General features: G+C 47.8%; 1 protein-coding gene across 2 annotated transcripts in view; it reads left to right on the forward strand.

Moving 5' to 3' along the window:
• Nucleotides 1-15,339, forward strand: part of KIAA1671 (KIAA1671 ortholog) — a 74,935-nt gene that overhangs the window by 39,060 nt on the left and 20,536 nt on the right. Inside the window, exon 6 of one of the 2 annotated variants that reach the window (XM_054392602.1) lies at nt 5,892-5,897. In XM_054392602.1, the coding sequence (XP_054248577.1) occupies nt 5,892-5,897 (6 nt within the window). Of the gene's footprint in view, nt 1-5,523; nt 5,849-5,891; nt 5,898-15,339 lie in introns of those variants that run through there. The other variant, XM_054392603.1, reaches the window with a different exon arrangement.

Raw genomic sequence — 15,339 nt, forward strand, 5'->3', positions numbered from 1 at the left:
TGGAGTGGTAGGTGGAAGAGATGTTAATAAAAGCATCCAGCAACGTTTGAATAACGAGGTCCCATGTGCTGCTGGGGTAATTAGTCATGCAGAGCTGGTTAGCAATGTGTGCTTGCTGCTTGCTGAAGCTGCAGACCCTTGATGGATCCAGGCTGGCTGCAGGGTGAGGTAATCACCCCTATTTATCCAGGCCAGAAGATGGTCTTGTCCTGTTCTTGTTCAGAAACAATCCCTTACTGGACTGAAGGCAGCTGGGAAACTGAGAACATCTTCACAGGTTGAGCTGTCTTCTGGTGGGTGGTGGTTCTCAAAAGCCCTGTGGATTCACCAGAGGAGGAGTAAATGGAGCCCATGTGGAACCCATGTGCTGTTGTTTAATTAAAGTACAGTTGGGAGCTTTTTGCCAGCTGGGAAGTTTGTGTGGAGTGCTGCAGAACAGCATGTTCTGGGGAGCCCTGGAAAGAAAGGAGGAGAACAGGTTGGTGTGCTCCTGGGGAGAACAGGTTGGTGTGCTCCTGGGGAGCTTGGGATTTCTTGGTCTGATGTGTGTCTGCCCACAGGCAGCAGATCTGGCACCCATGGCAGGGTGTGCTCTGAAATAACAGCGTCCCAGCATGGTGGGGGTTGGAAGGGACCTCTGGAGCTCATCCAATCCAACCCCCCTCCTAAAGCAGGGTAAATCACAGCAGCTTGCCCAGGACCACAATGTGCCCAGGGAGGGGTTGGAATCTCTGCAGAAAAGGAGACTCCACAACCTCTCTGGGCAGCCTGCTCCAGGGCTCCAGCACCCTCACACCAAAGAAGTTTCTCCTCCTGTTCAGATGGAACCTCCTGGGTTCCAGTTTTATCATTTTTCCTGTCACTGGGCACCACTGGAAAGAGCCTGGCCCCATCCTCTTGCCCCCCCACAGGTCCTTTAGCTCTTGCTGAGCCCTGATCAGATCTCCCCTCTCAGGCTGCTCTTCTCCAGGCTAATCAGCCCCAGGGCTCTCAGCTTTTCCTTCTCACAGAGATGCTCCAAACCCTTCAGCATCTTTAGTCCATAGGTGAAGAAACAGTCCTCAATATCTGCATGATGCACTAAGGTTTGAAATTTAAACTCCATCCTCTGGTAAGAACGGAGTGAGGTTGGGAGTTGGTCTCTTCTTCCCAATATCAGATGATAGAATGAGAAGAAATGGCCTGAAATTTGCCAGGGGAGGTTTGGGTTGGAGATGAGGAAAAATGTCTTTGCTGCAAGAGTGGTCAGGCATTGGAACAGGCTGCCCAGGGAAAAAAAAAAAAAATCTTCAACCAGTTGTGTTTGAGGTGAAATCACATCTGATTATCTTAAACATTTTGCCATGCTGCTCATTGAGGTGCAAATCTAAGCACTAATTAGGATGCTGTGTGTACTCAAGAACCTAGCAGTGTCTTCATGAGGTAGCCAGAAGATGCAAAGTTTAGTGTTGCAGATGGACCCAAACCAGCAGTTCTTCAATTTTCTGAGGGTGGAAATGGTCAGTTGGGTATAAAATCTCTTTTCAGGGGAGTTCTAACAACAAAACAAAATTGGAATGTATTCCATAGTGCATTTTCAGATCCTAAAATCCCTTTTCAGGGGAGTTCTAACCACAAAAAAATTGGAATGTATTCCATAGTGCATTTTCAGATCCTAAAATCCCTTTTCAGGGGAGTTCTAACCACAAAAAATTGGAATATATTCCATAGTGCATTTTCAGATCCTAAAATCCCTTTTCAGGGGAGTTCTAACCACAAAAAATTGGAATGTATTCCATAGTGCATTTTCAGATCCTAAAATCCCTTTTCAGGGGAGTTCTAACCACAAAAAAATTGGAATATATTCCATAGTGCATTTTCAGATCCTAAAATCCCTTTTCAGGGGAGTTCTAACCAAAAAATGGAATATATTCCATAGTGCATTTTCAGATTCTTCAAGTCATGCAACCATCTGAGAGGGTTCATGCAGTGAGCTGTAGCAAAGCCACCTTCTGCAGATCTTGGGTGGAATCTGGTTGTGCCTCTCCTCCCATCTTGTGACAGGCAATGCTCCAGAAGGTTGGTTTAAGTCCCAGCTGAGCTCTGCCTGTCCTCTTTAGTAGGTGAAGGATCTGCTGACTAACTTGCATGGCAGCTACAGCCCAGAGCTCTCTGCTTGCTATTTTGGGGGGATACCAAGTCAGACAGAGCCTGAAACCTTCCAAAATAGCAAAGTGCCTGGTGAAGGATCCCTGTGCTGCAGCAAGAGCTCTGCTTCGAAGTGCAGAGATGTTTGGATTCTAGAGCTCAGATTAAACAGCATAAAAGGCAAGTCTTAAATTTCAGCTGTGGGTGCAGGATCTCCATGGTCCATGGAACATTATCCATAACTGGGTCAGAATAAGTTTTAATTCTTTTCATGATCAGAAATGTGCAGCTCTTGGTCTGTGTGATCAAAGGTTTCTTTCCATTTCCATACAACCCCAACTCTGTAGCTCTTTGAAAGCAGAGCTGAGAGGAAAGAAAAGGATTTTCTCTTCTGGCTAGGTTCCATTTTCACACTGAGGAGTTTTATTAGACTGACTTGAGAATGTTTGAAACGAATAGGATGTGTTCAAAACTGAAGAGTAGAATCATTGAGTGGTTTGGGTTGGAAAGGACCTTAAAGATCATTTAGTTTCACCCCCCTGTGATGGGCAGGGATGTGAGGAGCAGCTGAGGGAATTGGGGTTGTTTAGTCTGGAGAAGAGGAGGCTGAGGGGAGACCTCGTCCTTCTTTACAACTCCTTGAAGGGAGGTTGGAGCGAGGTGGGAGTTGATGTCTTCCGCCTAGTAACTAACAATAGGATGAGAGGAAGCAGCCTCAGGTTGCACCAGGGGATGTTTAGGTTGGATATTAGGAAAAGTTTCTTTGCTGCAAGAGTGGTCAGGCATTGGAACAGGCTGCCCAGGGAGGTGGTGGAGTCTCCATCCCTAGAGGTGTTCCAGAAACATGTGTCCATGGCACTTTGGGGCACGGTTTGATGGCCTTGGTGGTGTTGGGTTGACGACTGAACTTGATGATCTTGGAGGTCTTTTACAACCTTAATGAGTCTTTGATTGTATTCTGTGATTCTCTCAGAGTAACACATGGAATAAGATATGGAACCTTATGTTTTGTCAGCAAAGTTTTTCTTGGAGATAAGTTACAGGTTGGTGGAGTTCAACTCTTGAAAGCAGAGCTTAAAATGCAGGACAACTTATCTGGCTCCCAGCATCATAGGTGTGTGTGTGCATGGTTAAGTAGCACTTCTGAGACAGCAGGACTTGGTGACAGCTATTTCATGAAATGTTATCTGGAAGTTAACTCATTCCATTAAATCTCCTCCTGGGTGTTTTAGAGATGGAGAGGATGATGCAAGACCGTGGTACTTTGTATGGCAAATTAGGCAACAGCAACTAAAACCTCTTGAATAAACAAGAAAGTTGAGCAGCTTGCAACATGCCTTGTGGGCTTACCTCCAGACCTGTGTCTCTCCTTCCCCTTGGTTCTGAACTAGTCAGGTCTTGACTTTGGACACCAACTTGTGTGTACTGATCTAAAGCCTTAGCTTTTCTTTCTGCTGTCCACCCCTACAGGTGGTTTCCAGGCATTCCATGGCTGGTGACATCTGTTACCTGCTTTTATTTCAGAGGTCCTCTCATTCCCCCAACCTAGTGTGGGCTTTGCAGTGGTGGCACCTACCCCATGGTGAGCCAGGTGATGAGGAGGAGGGAGCAGAGTTGGTGAAGGACAATGAGCTCTCGCTTGCCAAAGTTAACAGCGATGAAAGTGGGGAGGGGGAAAAAAAGCCACCCAACTTCAGATGGTCAGACCTGTTCAGCTGTGTTTTGAGCTTCTGGCTTAATCATTATCTCACCCTGCTTCCACAGTGACTACCTTGAAAGTGTGGTGGTTGAGCCTGTAAATCACATCATAAACCAGTTACACGTGATGGTGCTGGCTGAGCATCCCGTGGGATGGCAGGGCTGGGGCAGGGAGGGGAGTTTTGTCCTCACCTGCCCCATGCCAGTGGGGAACCTTCTGGTGTCGGTGTTGGGACATTCCCTGGCAGGGACCTCGCTCCTGTTTTCTCCTGGAAGGGTTAAAATCAGCCAGGTCCACGTGACATATGCAAACTATGAATCATTCCAATGGATCCGTGCAACTCCTGCCTGCTCGGGCAGCAAGCAGATGCTGTTCCCTGGGTTGCCATGGTAACCCTGCCTGTACTCTAATAAAGCCCAGCCCAGCTCCTTCCTTGGGCAGCCTCTGCGGCTCTGTCACCTACCTCATTGTTTCCTCCTCTCTGGAGAAGAGGCCAGGCAGGGACAGAGAGGAGGGAACCCGAGACCGGAGCCAGCGGCAGCTCTCGCCTGCCCTGTAACCCCTTGTTCCGGGAGCCTGCCGAGCATGGCAAGCCTTGCTGCTGGGACCGGGACCATGGCAAACCTTGCTGCTGAGACTGGGACGGGCTTGCAGACAGCTGCGATGGGCAGCAGTGGCTTCAGAGTGGGTCTGCAGGTTGTCTAAGGAGAGGAGCCGTGCAGCAGGCTGGGGAAAGTCTGCTGGCTGCCGGCACAGCGTTTGCCCGTGGCCGGCATCGTTCCGTGGCTCCGAAGCCCCCCCTGAGGCAGAGGAGCTGATGTCATTCAGAAGATCTCTTGGCAGTAGCTGAGCCACCAGCAAGTCTGGTCTTGAAGGCAGCAGGTTTGACACTGCTCCCCTTCAGCCTCCTGTGCCTCACAAGCTTGTGATCCGTGCTGCTGGAGGGGAAAAGCCTGGGAAGGGCTCAGGAGATGGGCAGGCTGCTGAGGAGGGGGTTCTGCTGACCCCCATATCTGCCTGCAGAGCTTTTTGTTGGGGGAGGAAGAAAAGAATCTGGATTTATTGCTCAGAAGATCCGATTGGTTTGCTGCTAGATGGATTGTCTGGAAGCATCAGAACTTTCTTTGCTCTCCTGTCACCTGAGAAGCTGCCGAGCCAGAAGAATTCCATTTTTTTCCTCCTTCTGATGTATTTACAGCAAAACCCCAAACTTGGCTTCAGAAGGGAGTTGCTTTCCCAGCTTTGAGATGAGACAGTAAAGAAACCCAATTCCCTGTTTGCAAATGGACTCATTTCGAGTGGCTGTGGATTTAAACCTTGATTTTTTTAGTGGGGTTTTTTTTTTTTTTTGCCCCCCCCCTCTTGGCTGATTTAAACATGTTTTGATGGAACTCTGGAAATCCTGAGTGTAAGTAGGAAAAGTCTTTTATTTTTTTGTGGGTTTTTTTTGTTGGTTTGTGTTTTCTTTTTTTTCCCTACTTGACAAACCTCCACCTTCACCTTGCTTATTTTTTTTTTTTTTTCCTCTTGGTTAAAATAACAGAAACATGCTGCTGGTTCCAGTTTAATGCTGAGAATATTTTCCAAGTGGCATCTTCTTGATTAAAAAAAAAAAGAAAGAAAGAAAAAATCAAATCAGGGTTGTTGAGGAAAATCTATACTTTACAGTCATTGCTACTGAATATTGATTTCTCATCTCTACTGGGAAAGAAAAAAAAAAAGAAATAAATGAAAATGGATTACCTTGGAGACAAACTGACAGTGGCACAAACTCACATGACCCAGTGGATGGGCACAGTGCGGAGATCCTTGCAGGAAGCACTAAATTTAGTCACTACTGCAGTTGCTCACGAGAGGACTGGTGGGGAAGGTGGAAGCAGGACTCCCTCCTTCAAGAGAACCTCCTCCTTCAGGCACTTTGCATCCCGGAGCAGAGAGTCCTTCCGAAGGTTTTCTGTGCGGAGTCAGCAGAGGTTTTCCTCTTTGAGGAAGAGGCAGACCAGTTCAGAGCCACCTGAGCTTGTAAGCTATCCACCTTTTGTTTTTTTTGAGCCCCTGGAGGTAGATCACAGTGCAAACGACCTGGGGTTGTGGCAGCTTTTTATCTGTGGTCATCTGATTGCCTATTTATTATTCTTTAATTTCTATCATGTGTGTTTTGTATCGATCTGCTGGGGTTGGTCCAGAGGAGGCCACGAAGATGATCAGAGGGCTGGAGCACCTCCCTATGGGCACAGGCTAAGGTGATCAGAGGGCTGGAGCACCTCCCTATGGGCACAGGCTAAGGTGATCAGAGGGTTGGACCAACTCCCTATGGGCACAGGCTAAGGTGATCAGAGGGCTGGAGCACCTCCCTATGGGCACAGGCTAAGGTGATCAGAGGGCTGGAGCACCTCCCTATGGGCACAGGCTAAGGTGATCAGAGGGCTGGAGCACCTCCCTATGGGCACAGGCTAAGGTGATCAGAGGGTTGGACCAACTCCCTATGGGCACAGGCTGTGAGAGAGTTGGGGGTGTTCAGCCTGGAGAAGAGAAGGCTCTATGGAGACCTTAGAGCAGCCTTCCAGTACCTGAAGGGGGCTGCAAAAATGCTGGGGAGGGACTTTTTACAAGGGCAATGGCTTTAAGCTGGAAGAGGCTGGAGATTGGGAAAAAATTCTTTACAGTGAGGGTGGTGAGAGATTGGAAGAGGTTGCTCAGGAAGGTGGTGAATGTCCCCTCCCTGGAAGTGTTCAAGTCCAGGCTGGATGGGGCCTTGAGCAACATGGTCTAGTGGAAGGTGTCCCTGCCTGTGGAACTTAGATGATCTTGAAGGTCCTTTCCAACCCAAACCATTCTGATGATGTCAGCTATTCAAAGTCCAAACAGCCCCCCAAAGCACTTCCAGGTAGTGCTGTCTCCTCCTAGCTGATTTCTGCAGCACAGGTTGCTGTTTTCATGTGCCAGAGAACGTGGTTCACCAGGGTTTGGGGAATGGGGAAAAGTGGTGTTGATCTGTGCTAAGGTAGGACAAATATTTGTCTGAAGTTCGAAAAGGAAAGTTTAGTCCAGAACTGTGCTTGTGTTGCTCATTTCAACACCACAGGTCAGAGTGACTTTGAACATTCACAGATATGGGTGGGTTTTCAGTTAAAAAAAAAAAAAAAAAGAAGAAAAAAAAAAAAGCCTGGAACTCTGTTTGTGAGGAGAGTTAAAGGGCTGCCAGCCTGCACTCGATAAAAAAATGTTCACTGTTTTCCACTTGTATTGAAAAAGAAGGGATCTGTCTCACCCTGCTTGCTACTTGGCCATGAAATAGCAGCTATGTGATCTACTTGTGAGGGCTGTGGTGGGGCAGAGGCAGGCTGGGACTTGATGGGAGCAAAGAAAGGTGAAGAGCCCACGGTCCATCACACCAGATGCTATGTAGAGCCCCCCACCCCTCCCTTTCCCATTCCCTTTCCTGGTTTCTGGGTTGTTTGCAGGAAGGATGATCTGCATTAAATAACATGGCAGGGTGGTGTGGGGGTGGTGTGGAGAAGCCTTTTCCCTGTGGAAGGGCTGCAGGTTCCTGGAGCTGGGCTGGGCTCTCCATGCTGCTGGCAGCCAGTGTTGGGCACCTCCTGGTTCCAGCAAATGCTGCAAAGCAGTGATGGTTTTAGGTTATAATGTGTGAAAGGTAGAATGGTTAGGGGACCTAGATGGGCAGGGAGCTGCTGGAGAGGGGACAGCAAAGGGCTATAAAGATGCTGAGGAGTCTGGAACATCTCTGTGAGGAGGAAAGGCTGAGAGCCCTGGGGCTGCTTAGCCTGGAGAAGAGTAGCCTGAGAAGGCATCTGATTAATGCTGATCAATGCTTCAAGGAGTCAGGAGGATGGGGCCAGTGGTGCCTAGTGACAGAACAAGAGGTAATGGGCACAAACTGGAACATAAGAAGGTCCAGCTAAAGATGAGGAAGAACTTCTTGAATTTAAGGGTGCTGGAGTCCTGGAGTAGGCTGCACAGAGAGGTTGTGGAGCCTCCATCTCTGGAGTCATTCAAAACCCTCCTGGACGTTGTGATCCTGGGCAGCATGCTCTGGGGTGTTGGACGGGATGATCTCCAGAGGTCCATTCCAACTCAAATCATTCTATGATTCTGTAAATCCAGTTTATTCTATTTTATTTCATGGAGAGAAGCTTGAACTGGTGATTTGACTTGTGCCTGAAATGGATAATTTAAAACTCAAGCTCTGGGAAATGGGTCTGCTGTGGTTGACTTGAGTGGAGATAAGCCTTGGGACCAGGACATGGGTCAATCCTGAATAGCTTGCCCTCCAAAGTGCCTCAAACATTGTTTTGCTTCATAAATGAAGTGGTTGGTCATTGTGAATTGTAACTATGTGAAGTTCTGATGTGGCCTCCTAGAGGTTTGTTCACTGCCTGGTTGAAGGTAGAGTCACATTCCTGGGGCAGGTGTGGCTTCTGTGTCCAGGCTCTTTCCAGAACTAATTTTTTTTTTTTTTTATCAGGTATGGTTAACCAGATTTTTGTCCTGGCTTGCTATTCATCTCTTGTTTGACTGTACTGGGAAAGAAAATGTTGTCATGTGAGCAAAAAAAAAAAAAAAAAACCAAAGAGAATGAAGAGGGAAATATTTGGTAACCACAGTTACAGTGTCAGCATGGAGAAGTTCTGCTGGTGTCTTTCTGAAGCTGGTGTCTTAACACTTACTGGAGTTAGCTGAATGAAAAATAAACAAAAAACATAAAACCAACCCCAAAACCCCAAACCCACTTGTGTAAGAGACTGAAAAATGGAAATGTGGAACCTGCAGAGGACATCTGCACTGCTGCCCTCCCACTGCACTGCTTCCAGAGGCAGAGATCATGAGACACGAGGTCACCTTTCCAGTGTGGTCACTGGAGACAACCACAGGGGAGCTGCAGCTCTGCTCTTCCAGCTGCAGTTTGGTGCGGGCTTGGCTTTAGGCTTGAAGTTGGTTTAACTTCTGCCCAACCCCTGTGCTCAAACTGAAGGTCCTGGCACTTGTGAGAGTTCATAGCTGTGCCATTATGTCTCCACAGAACAACTTGTGAACACGGCCCTTGAGCTATTAATCTTTTCTCTGGCTTGGGACAGGGTTTCACTTAGTCCTCAGAGCTGCTGGAGCTACAGAGCAACTATGGAATTGAGTACAAAGCATCTAATTCATCATCAACTGACATCTTCATTGTCCTAGGGATGTTCTGCAGAGCAGTCATGGTGTTCTGATGCTTCAGTGATGGAGTTTTTGAACAAGGAGCAGCCAGGCTGGCTGGTTGGTGAGGCAGCTCCTGCCGTGGGTGGACCCAGCATGTGTTGGGGGCTTTCAGTCCTGTCTCTGCTGTAGCTGCTGGCCACTGGTTGAGAACTTGGCACTGGAGAAGAGCAAGGAATCTGTCAAAGCTCAGTCAAAGAGCACAATTTAACACAGGGTGAGGAAACTTGACACTGAGGTTGAAAGTAATGGAGGTGTGAGAGTGCCTTCTGCTGCACCACGTAGCTGTCTGTTTGTCCCCTTAGGACTTTGATGGACTTTCAGCTTAAATACCAAGGGAAATAATAGGTTAGTGTTTGGATGGATCTCCTGTCACTGCTTCAGGCATCTTCTAGAGGAATTAAAGGGTTTTTAAAGCACTGATAGAGTCATGGAATGGTTTAGGTGGGAAGGGACCTGAGAGATCATCTAGTGCAAACCCCCTGCAGTCAGCAGGGACAGCTGCAATTAGAGCAGGTTGCTCAGAGCCCCAAAGAACCTGACCTGGAATGATTACTGGGTTGGGGCATCTCCCACCTCTCTGGGCATCCTGGGCCAGGCTTTCATCACCCTCATAGAATTATTTTGGTTGGAAATAAGATCATTGAGTCCAACTATCAACAAGAACTTCTTCCCAGCATCCAACCTACATCTCCCCTCTTTCCAGTAAAAAACCATTTCATCCTTTACTGGCTGTCTGGGACTTAGAACAAATGCTTGGGCTCAGAAATAATCTTGTTGTCTGTTTGCTTCTATCCTGAAGTTGCCATCCTAGGTTTGGAGCAATGTTTGTGGCACGGGGCTGCTGCTGGATCCCACCGTGGGAAAACTCGGGGCTGCTCCCATAGGCACAGTTCCCAATTGCTTGAAATGTGGGAAAAGTGGCAGATCAGCACCTTATTAATACCATATTTTAGCTGGGAACTTCTGCAGCTGGGAAAAGCCTCGTGGATAGCACTTTTATTTTTTTTATTTTTTTTTTTCCCTGGGCTGTAAGAGAGATTTTTATCCCTGCCAGAGGAGCTTTGGGATTGGAGTGAAAGGGATTTGACGTAATTGCTTATTTCCTTGCTGGAGGCCATCAAAGGTAGGGATCAAGAGAGAGGAAATGATTTTCTTTTCCAGCACTTTAACAGCTCAAGGATTTACTCTCTTTCTGTTCTCTTTTTTCCTGCTCATACCTTGTTACATTTCCCTGCTCCGTGCCTGGCAGGACTGATTCCCCAACCCAGGTCCATCTCTGCTGCTTTATGTTGCTTGGTAGGATCAACAGGGAGGAGGTTCCTCAGCAGATTCCTGGGGATGGGAGCTTGGGTGGATCTACCTCATCATCCTCTAGATCTTATCTGGGAAACAGCCTTTAATAACAGGACACTGTGAATTTGTGCCTTAGAAAAACCTCTTCTAGCCTCCACTTTTTTTCCTTTTTTTCCTTTTTTTTTTTTGTTCCCTCTTTTTTCTCCTTTTTTCCCCCCTCTTTTCTCCTTTCCCCCTTTTTTACTTTTTTCCTGCTTTTATTTTCTCTCCTTTTTTTCTTTCTTTTTTCTTTTTTCCACTGTTTTTTGGTGTTTTTTCCTTTATTCCCCTTTTCCCCATTAATTTTTTCCTTTCCCCCCCATTGTTTTTCCTTTCCCCCCCATTGTTTTTCCTTTCCCCCCCATTGTTTTTCCTTTCCCCCCCATTGTTTTTCCTTTCCCCCCCATTGTTTTTCCTTTCCCCCCCATTGTTTTTCCTTTCCCCCCCATTGTTTTTCCTTTCCCCCCCATTGTTTTTCCTTTCCCCCCCATTGTTTTTCCTTTCCCCCCCATTGTTTTTCCTTTCCCCCCCATTGTTTTTCCTTTCCCCCCCCATTGTTTTTCCTTTCCCCCCCATTGTTTTTCCTTTCCCCCCCATTGTTTTTCCTTTCCCCCCCCATTGTTTTTCCTTTCCCCCCCCATTGTTTTTCCTTTCCCCCCCCATTGTTTTTCCTTTCCCCCCCCATTGTTTTTCCTTTCCCCCCCCATTGTTTTTCCTTTCCCCCCCCATTGTTTTTCCTTTCCCCCCCCATTGTTTTTCCTTTCCCCCCCCCATTGCTTTTCCTTTCCCCCCCCCTTGCTTTTCCTTTCCCCCCCCCTTGCTTTTCCTTTCCCCCCCCCATTGCTTTTCCTTTCCCCCCCCCATTGCTTTTCCTTTCCCCCCCCCATTGCTTTTCCTTTCCCCCCCCCTTGCTTTTCCTTTCCCCCCCCTTGCTTTTCCTTTCCCCCCCCCTTGCTTTTCCTTTCCCCCCCCCCTTGCTTTTCCTTCCCCCCCCCCTTGCTTTTCCTTTCCCCCCCCCTTGCTTTTCCTTTCCCCCCCCCTTGCTTTTCCTTTCCCCCCCCCTTGCTTTTCCTTTCCCCCCCCCTTGCTTTTCCTTTCCCCCCCCCCATTGCTTTTCCTTTCCCCCCCCCATTGCTTTTCCTTTCCCCCCCCCCATTGCTTTTCCTTTCCCCCCCCCCCATTGCTTTTCCTTTCCCCCCCCCCATTGCTTTTCCTTTCCCCCCCCCCATTGCTTTTCCTTTCCCCCCCCCCATTGCTTTTCCTTTCCCCCCCCCCTTGCTTTTCCTTTCCCCCCCCCATTGCTTTTCCTTTCCCCCCCCCCATTGCTTTTCCTTCCCCCCCCCCCATTGCTTTTCCTTTCCCCCCCCCATTGCTTTTCCTTTATCCCCTTTTTTCTTGTTTCTTTTTTTTCTTTCTTCCTTCTTTCATTCTTCCCTTTTCCCCTCCAGTATGCCTTAAATATCACCTAGATAAAGAAATGTCTGACACAGAGCAATCTGATTCTGAATCTAGAGGAAGAACAGTTCTGCTTTTAAGAATTGTTTAAATCCTAGGACAAATGAACCTGAGAGCTAAAGCTACTTTATCTTCTGCTTCTCAAACCTACAGCTGATCAGTCAGAATTTAATATATCCCAGAATCCCAAACTGTTGGGGTTGGAAGGGACCTCTGGAGATCATCCTTGCTCAAGCAGGGACACCCACAGCAGCTTGCCCAGGATCACAATGCCCAGGTAGGTTTGGAAGCTCTCCAGAGAAGGAGACTCCACAGCCTCTCTGGGCAGCCTGCTCCAGGGCTTTCCAGCACCTTCACTCCAAAGAAGTTTCTCCTCCTGTTCAGGTGGAACCTGTAATATTGCAATTCATCACTGAAATCAAATCCTCTGCTGCTTTGTCCTGTCCTCATTCACAGCCCAACCTCCTGAGCTCTGTTTTTCTCATCAGTGGCTGTTGCCCCTCAAGCTTTTCCTTCCTCTCTTTTTGCTGGGCTGTAGCCTGTTCCTGTGGCCGTACCTTCAGATCTCCTCCTCAGCCCCTTTTTGTTTCCACAGGATTTAACTGCTCTGAGCTAATTTGCTACAAATAGATGCAATGCAGGCTTCTCAGGTTCAGCTGAAGGGAAAAAGGTGTCACTGTGGGCTGGAGGGAACTTCCTCCCTGCCTGCTGCACCCTGAGCCTTGCTATTGCCGGTCACGAGCAGGGAAAGCTGTCCCCACACAATGGCATGGGGACCATTGGTGGTTCCATCTTGAGATGGGAGCTGGGAATCTGTTGCTGAGCTTGCAAAAGTTGTTACTTTACACAGAAACTTTGGGAGAAAAATCAGCTTCTACTTCCAGCTGGTTTTATTTGAGGCTTCTTCCCAGTTTTCATCTCATGTCACAGAATCCCAGCATGGTGGGGATTGGAAGGGACCTCTGGAGATCATCCAGTCCAACCCCCTGCTCAAGCAGGGGCACCCACAGCAGCTTGCCCAGGATCACAATGTGCAGGAGGGTTTGGAAGCTCTCCAGACAAGGAGACTCCACAACTTCTCTGGGCAGCCTGCTCCAGGCCTCCAGCACCCTCACACCAAAGAATTTTCTTCTCCCGTTTCAGATGGAACCTCCTGGGTTCCAGTTTGTGCCTGTTGCCCCTTGTCCTGTTTCTGGGCACCAAAGACTGTCCCCAGATGCCATCAGCTCCATGTCTTTGTAACAGGAGCAGAGATGCTTTCATTAAAGGTGGCCTGTGTTTAATCATGCTTCTATTCTAGGTGTCATATCTGGTTTCCTGACCACACCGTTAGTTCTAGAGCTCCATTTGTTGCCATACTCTAAAAGCTGGGTGGTTGTTTCATACCCTCCATTCCTTAGCTGTCCCTTCAAACTGCTATTAAAAGTTGTGCAGCTTATTGCTTTGAGTCCTCCAGGCTGCTGGCATGGACAGCAGAGCTGTGATGAACCTCAGGGGTTGTTCAGGTTCTTTGGAAGGAGATTTTTGAAATAGAAGCAGATCTATTAATTCTGTGACTGCTTGGACCAGGAGTGGTCCATGGCTTCAGTGGGGGTTGCTCTGCTCTCTGCTTAGATCACAGAGTGTTCAGCTGTGTTTTGGTTTCTGCTGTGCTGCTCAGGTGATGGAAGTGGTCTTTGTATTCAGGCTTCATCTGTCAGCATCAGTTCTCATGTTTGGATTCAGGTTTAATAGTAATTCAACATAAAGATGGAAATTGATTTGGCTGAGAGCCCTGGGGGCTGTTTAGCCTAGAGAAGAGCAGTCCCAGATGGGATCTGAGCAATGCTCAGCAAGAGCTAAAAGACCTGTGAAGGGCAAGAGGCTGGGGCCAGACTCTTCTCAGTGATGCCCAAGGACAGGACAAGGGGCAGTTGGCACAAACTGGAACCCAGAAGGTTCCATCTGAACAGGAGGAGAAACTTCCTTGGTGTGAGGGTGCTGGAGGCCTGGAGCAGGCTGCCCAGAGAGGTTGTGGAGTCTCCTTCTCTGCAGAGCTTCCAAACCCACCTGGACATTGTGATCCTGGGCAAGCTGCTGTGGGTGCCCCTGCTTGAGCAGGGGGGATTGGCCTGGATGATCTCCAGAGGTCCTTTCTAACCCCCACCACGGTGGGATTCTCTGCTGTTTTATTTGACTGCATGAGCCCCAGATGTGCTGGAAGGGTGCTTGATCCTTCAGAGGGTTTTGTGTCCCACAGCCCTTGCACTGTCATCCTCTACAAGAGGCTGGGTTTCCCATCTTGGTTTTTAATTTTGACAGATTTTTCTTTCCCAGCTAATATGAGGTGTGCAGTCAGCTTGTTTCTTGGAAAGGTTGGATGATGGTGGGCTTTATCCAGCCCTCTTGTGGTGCTGCAGAGCAGGAGGAGCACCCTTAAAACCAGGTTGGAGTTGTGCAGGTGAATGATGCAACCATCACCTGGGGTTGTACCACTGCTTTGGAGAGTTTTGCTCAATCCTATCTGGTTTGATGTCACCCAAGGTCTGTCTGCAATTCTTATTTGTCCTATTCTGGTGAGCATCAACAAATTATAAAAATTAAAAAAAAAACAAACTGGAAATTGGTGGTTTTATTCTGAGCTTGGCTGCAAGATCTCAGTGTAGGGAAGGCTACAAGGTGTGAGGACTCCACAGCCCCTGCAGCAAACCCAACAAACCCAAATGTTTTGCCTGAAGACTGACCAAAAGCAGAATGAGCTGCTCTCCAAAATGCCATGTTTTGTACCACCAGGGAATGGAATTTTGCCTTTCACTTTGCTGAGGGCTCTGGGAAGGGAGTCATTTGTCTTGTGTCAGGGCTGGGGGGTGGGGGGAGGGAAGCTGTTCAGTTTAATTAACACAGATCCCAGGGCCAGTGCTGAAACAGTTCATGCTTTTTCATTCCTAATAACTTCCCTTTGGCTTAACAGGCCATGAACATAGCTGGCAGCATCAATCTGGGCCATAAACTCATAGTGATGGGCACTGAAGAGCCTGCCTTTTGTTGTCCCCTTGTTATTTTGATGGGGATAATCAACTTGGACAACTTCACTCTGTGGTTTTACTGAGGTTGGCTGCTAGAGGTTGATTTTGATTTTCTTTTCTTTTTTTTTTTTTTTTTATTTTCATTTTACCATGTTCTTTCAGCATAAGAAAAGAACATAAATATATTTGGAGCTATTTAGAGCTTCACTTTGTGCTCACTCACCCTGTTTGTTGGGTTTAAAAGCTCTAAGTGATAGCAATTTGCTCTCAGGAGCAGATAAATTGTGTTAAACCCATCACTGAGCACAGCTCCTAGCAGTGGCAATCTTATTTTATTGAGATTTTGTAGTGTTGTGATGGTTCCAGGAATTCCTAGTGGTGTTTTCTTGCTTTCTGTCTGGCTGTATCTTGTTTGCTCTCTTGTAAAACATCTTCCAGGTTGCCTGAGATGGAGTCTCTAACAGCTGCCTGTTGTTGTCAAGAAATCCTCTCAGCTTCTGT

The sequence above is a fragment of the Indicator indicator genome, chromosome 26, assembly GCF_027791375.1.
Source record: "Indicator indicator isolate 239-I01 chromosome 26, UM_Iind_1.1, whole genome shotgun sequence".
NCBI classification, from domain to species: domain Eukaryota; kingdom Metazoa; phylum Chordata; class Aves; order Piciformes; family Indicatoridae; genus Indicator; species Indicator indicator.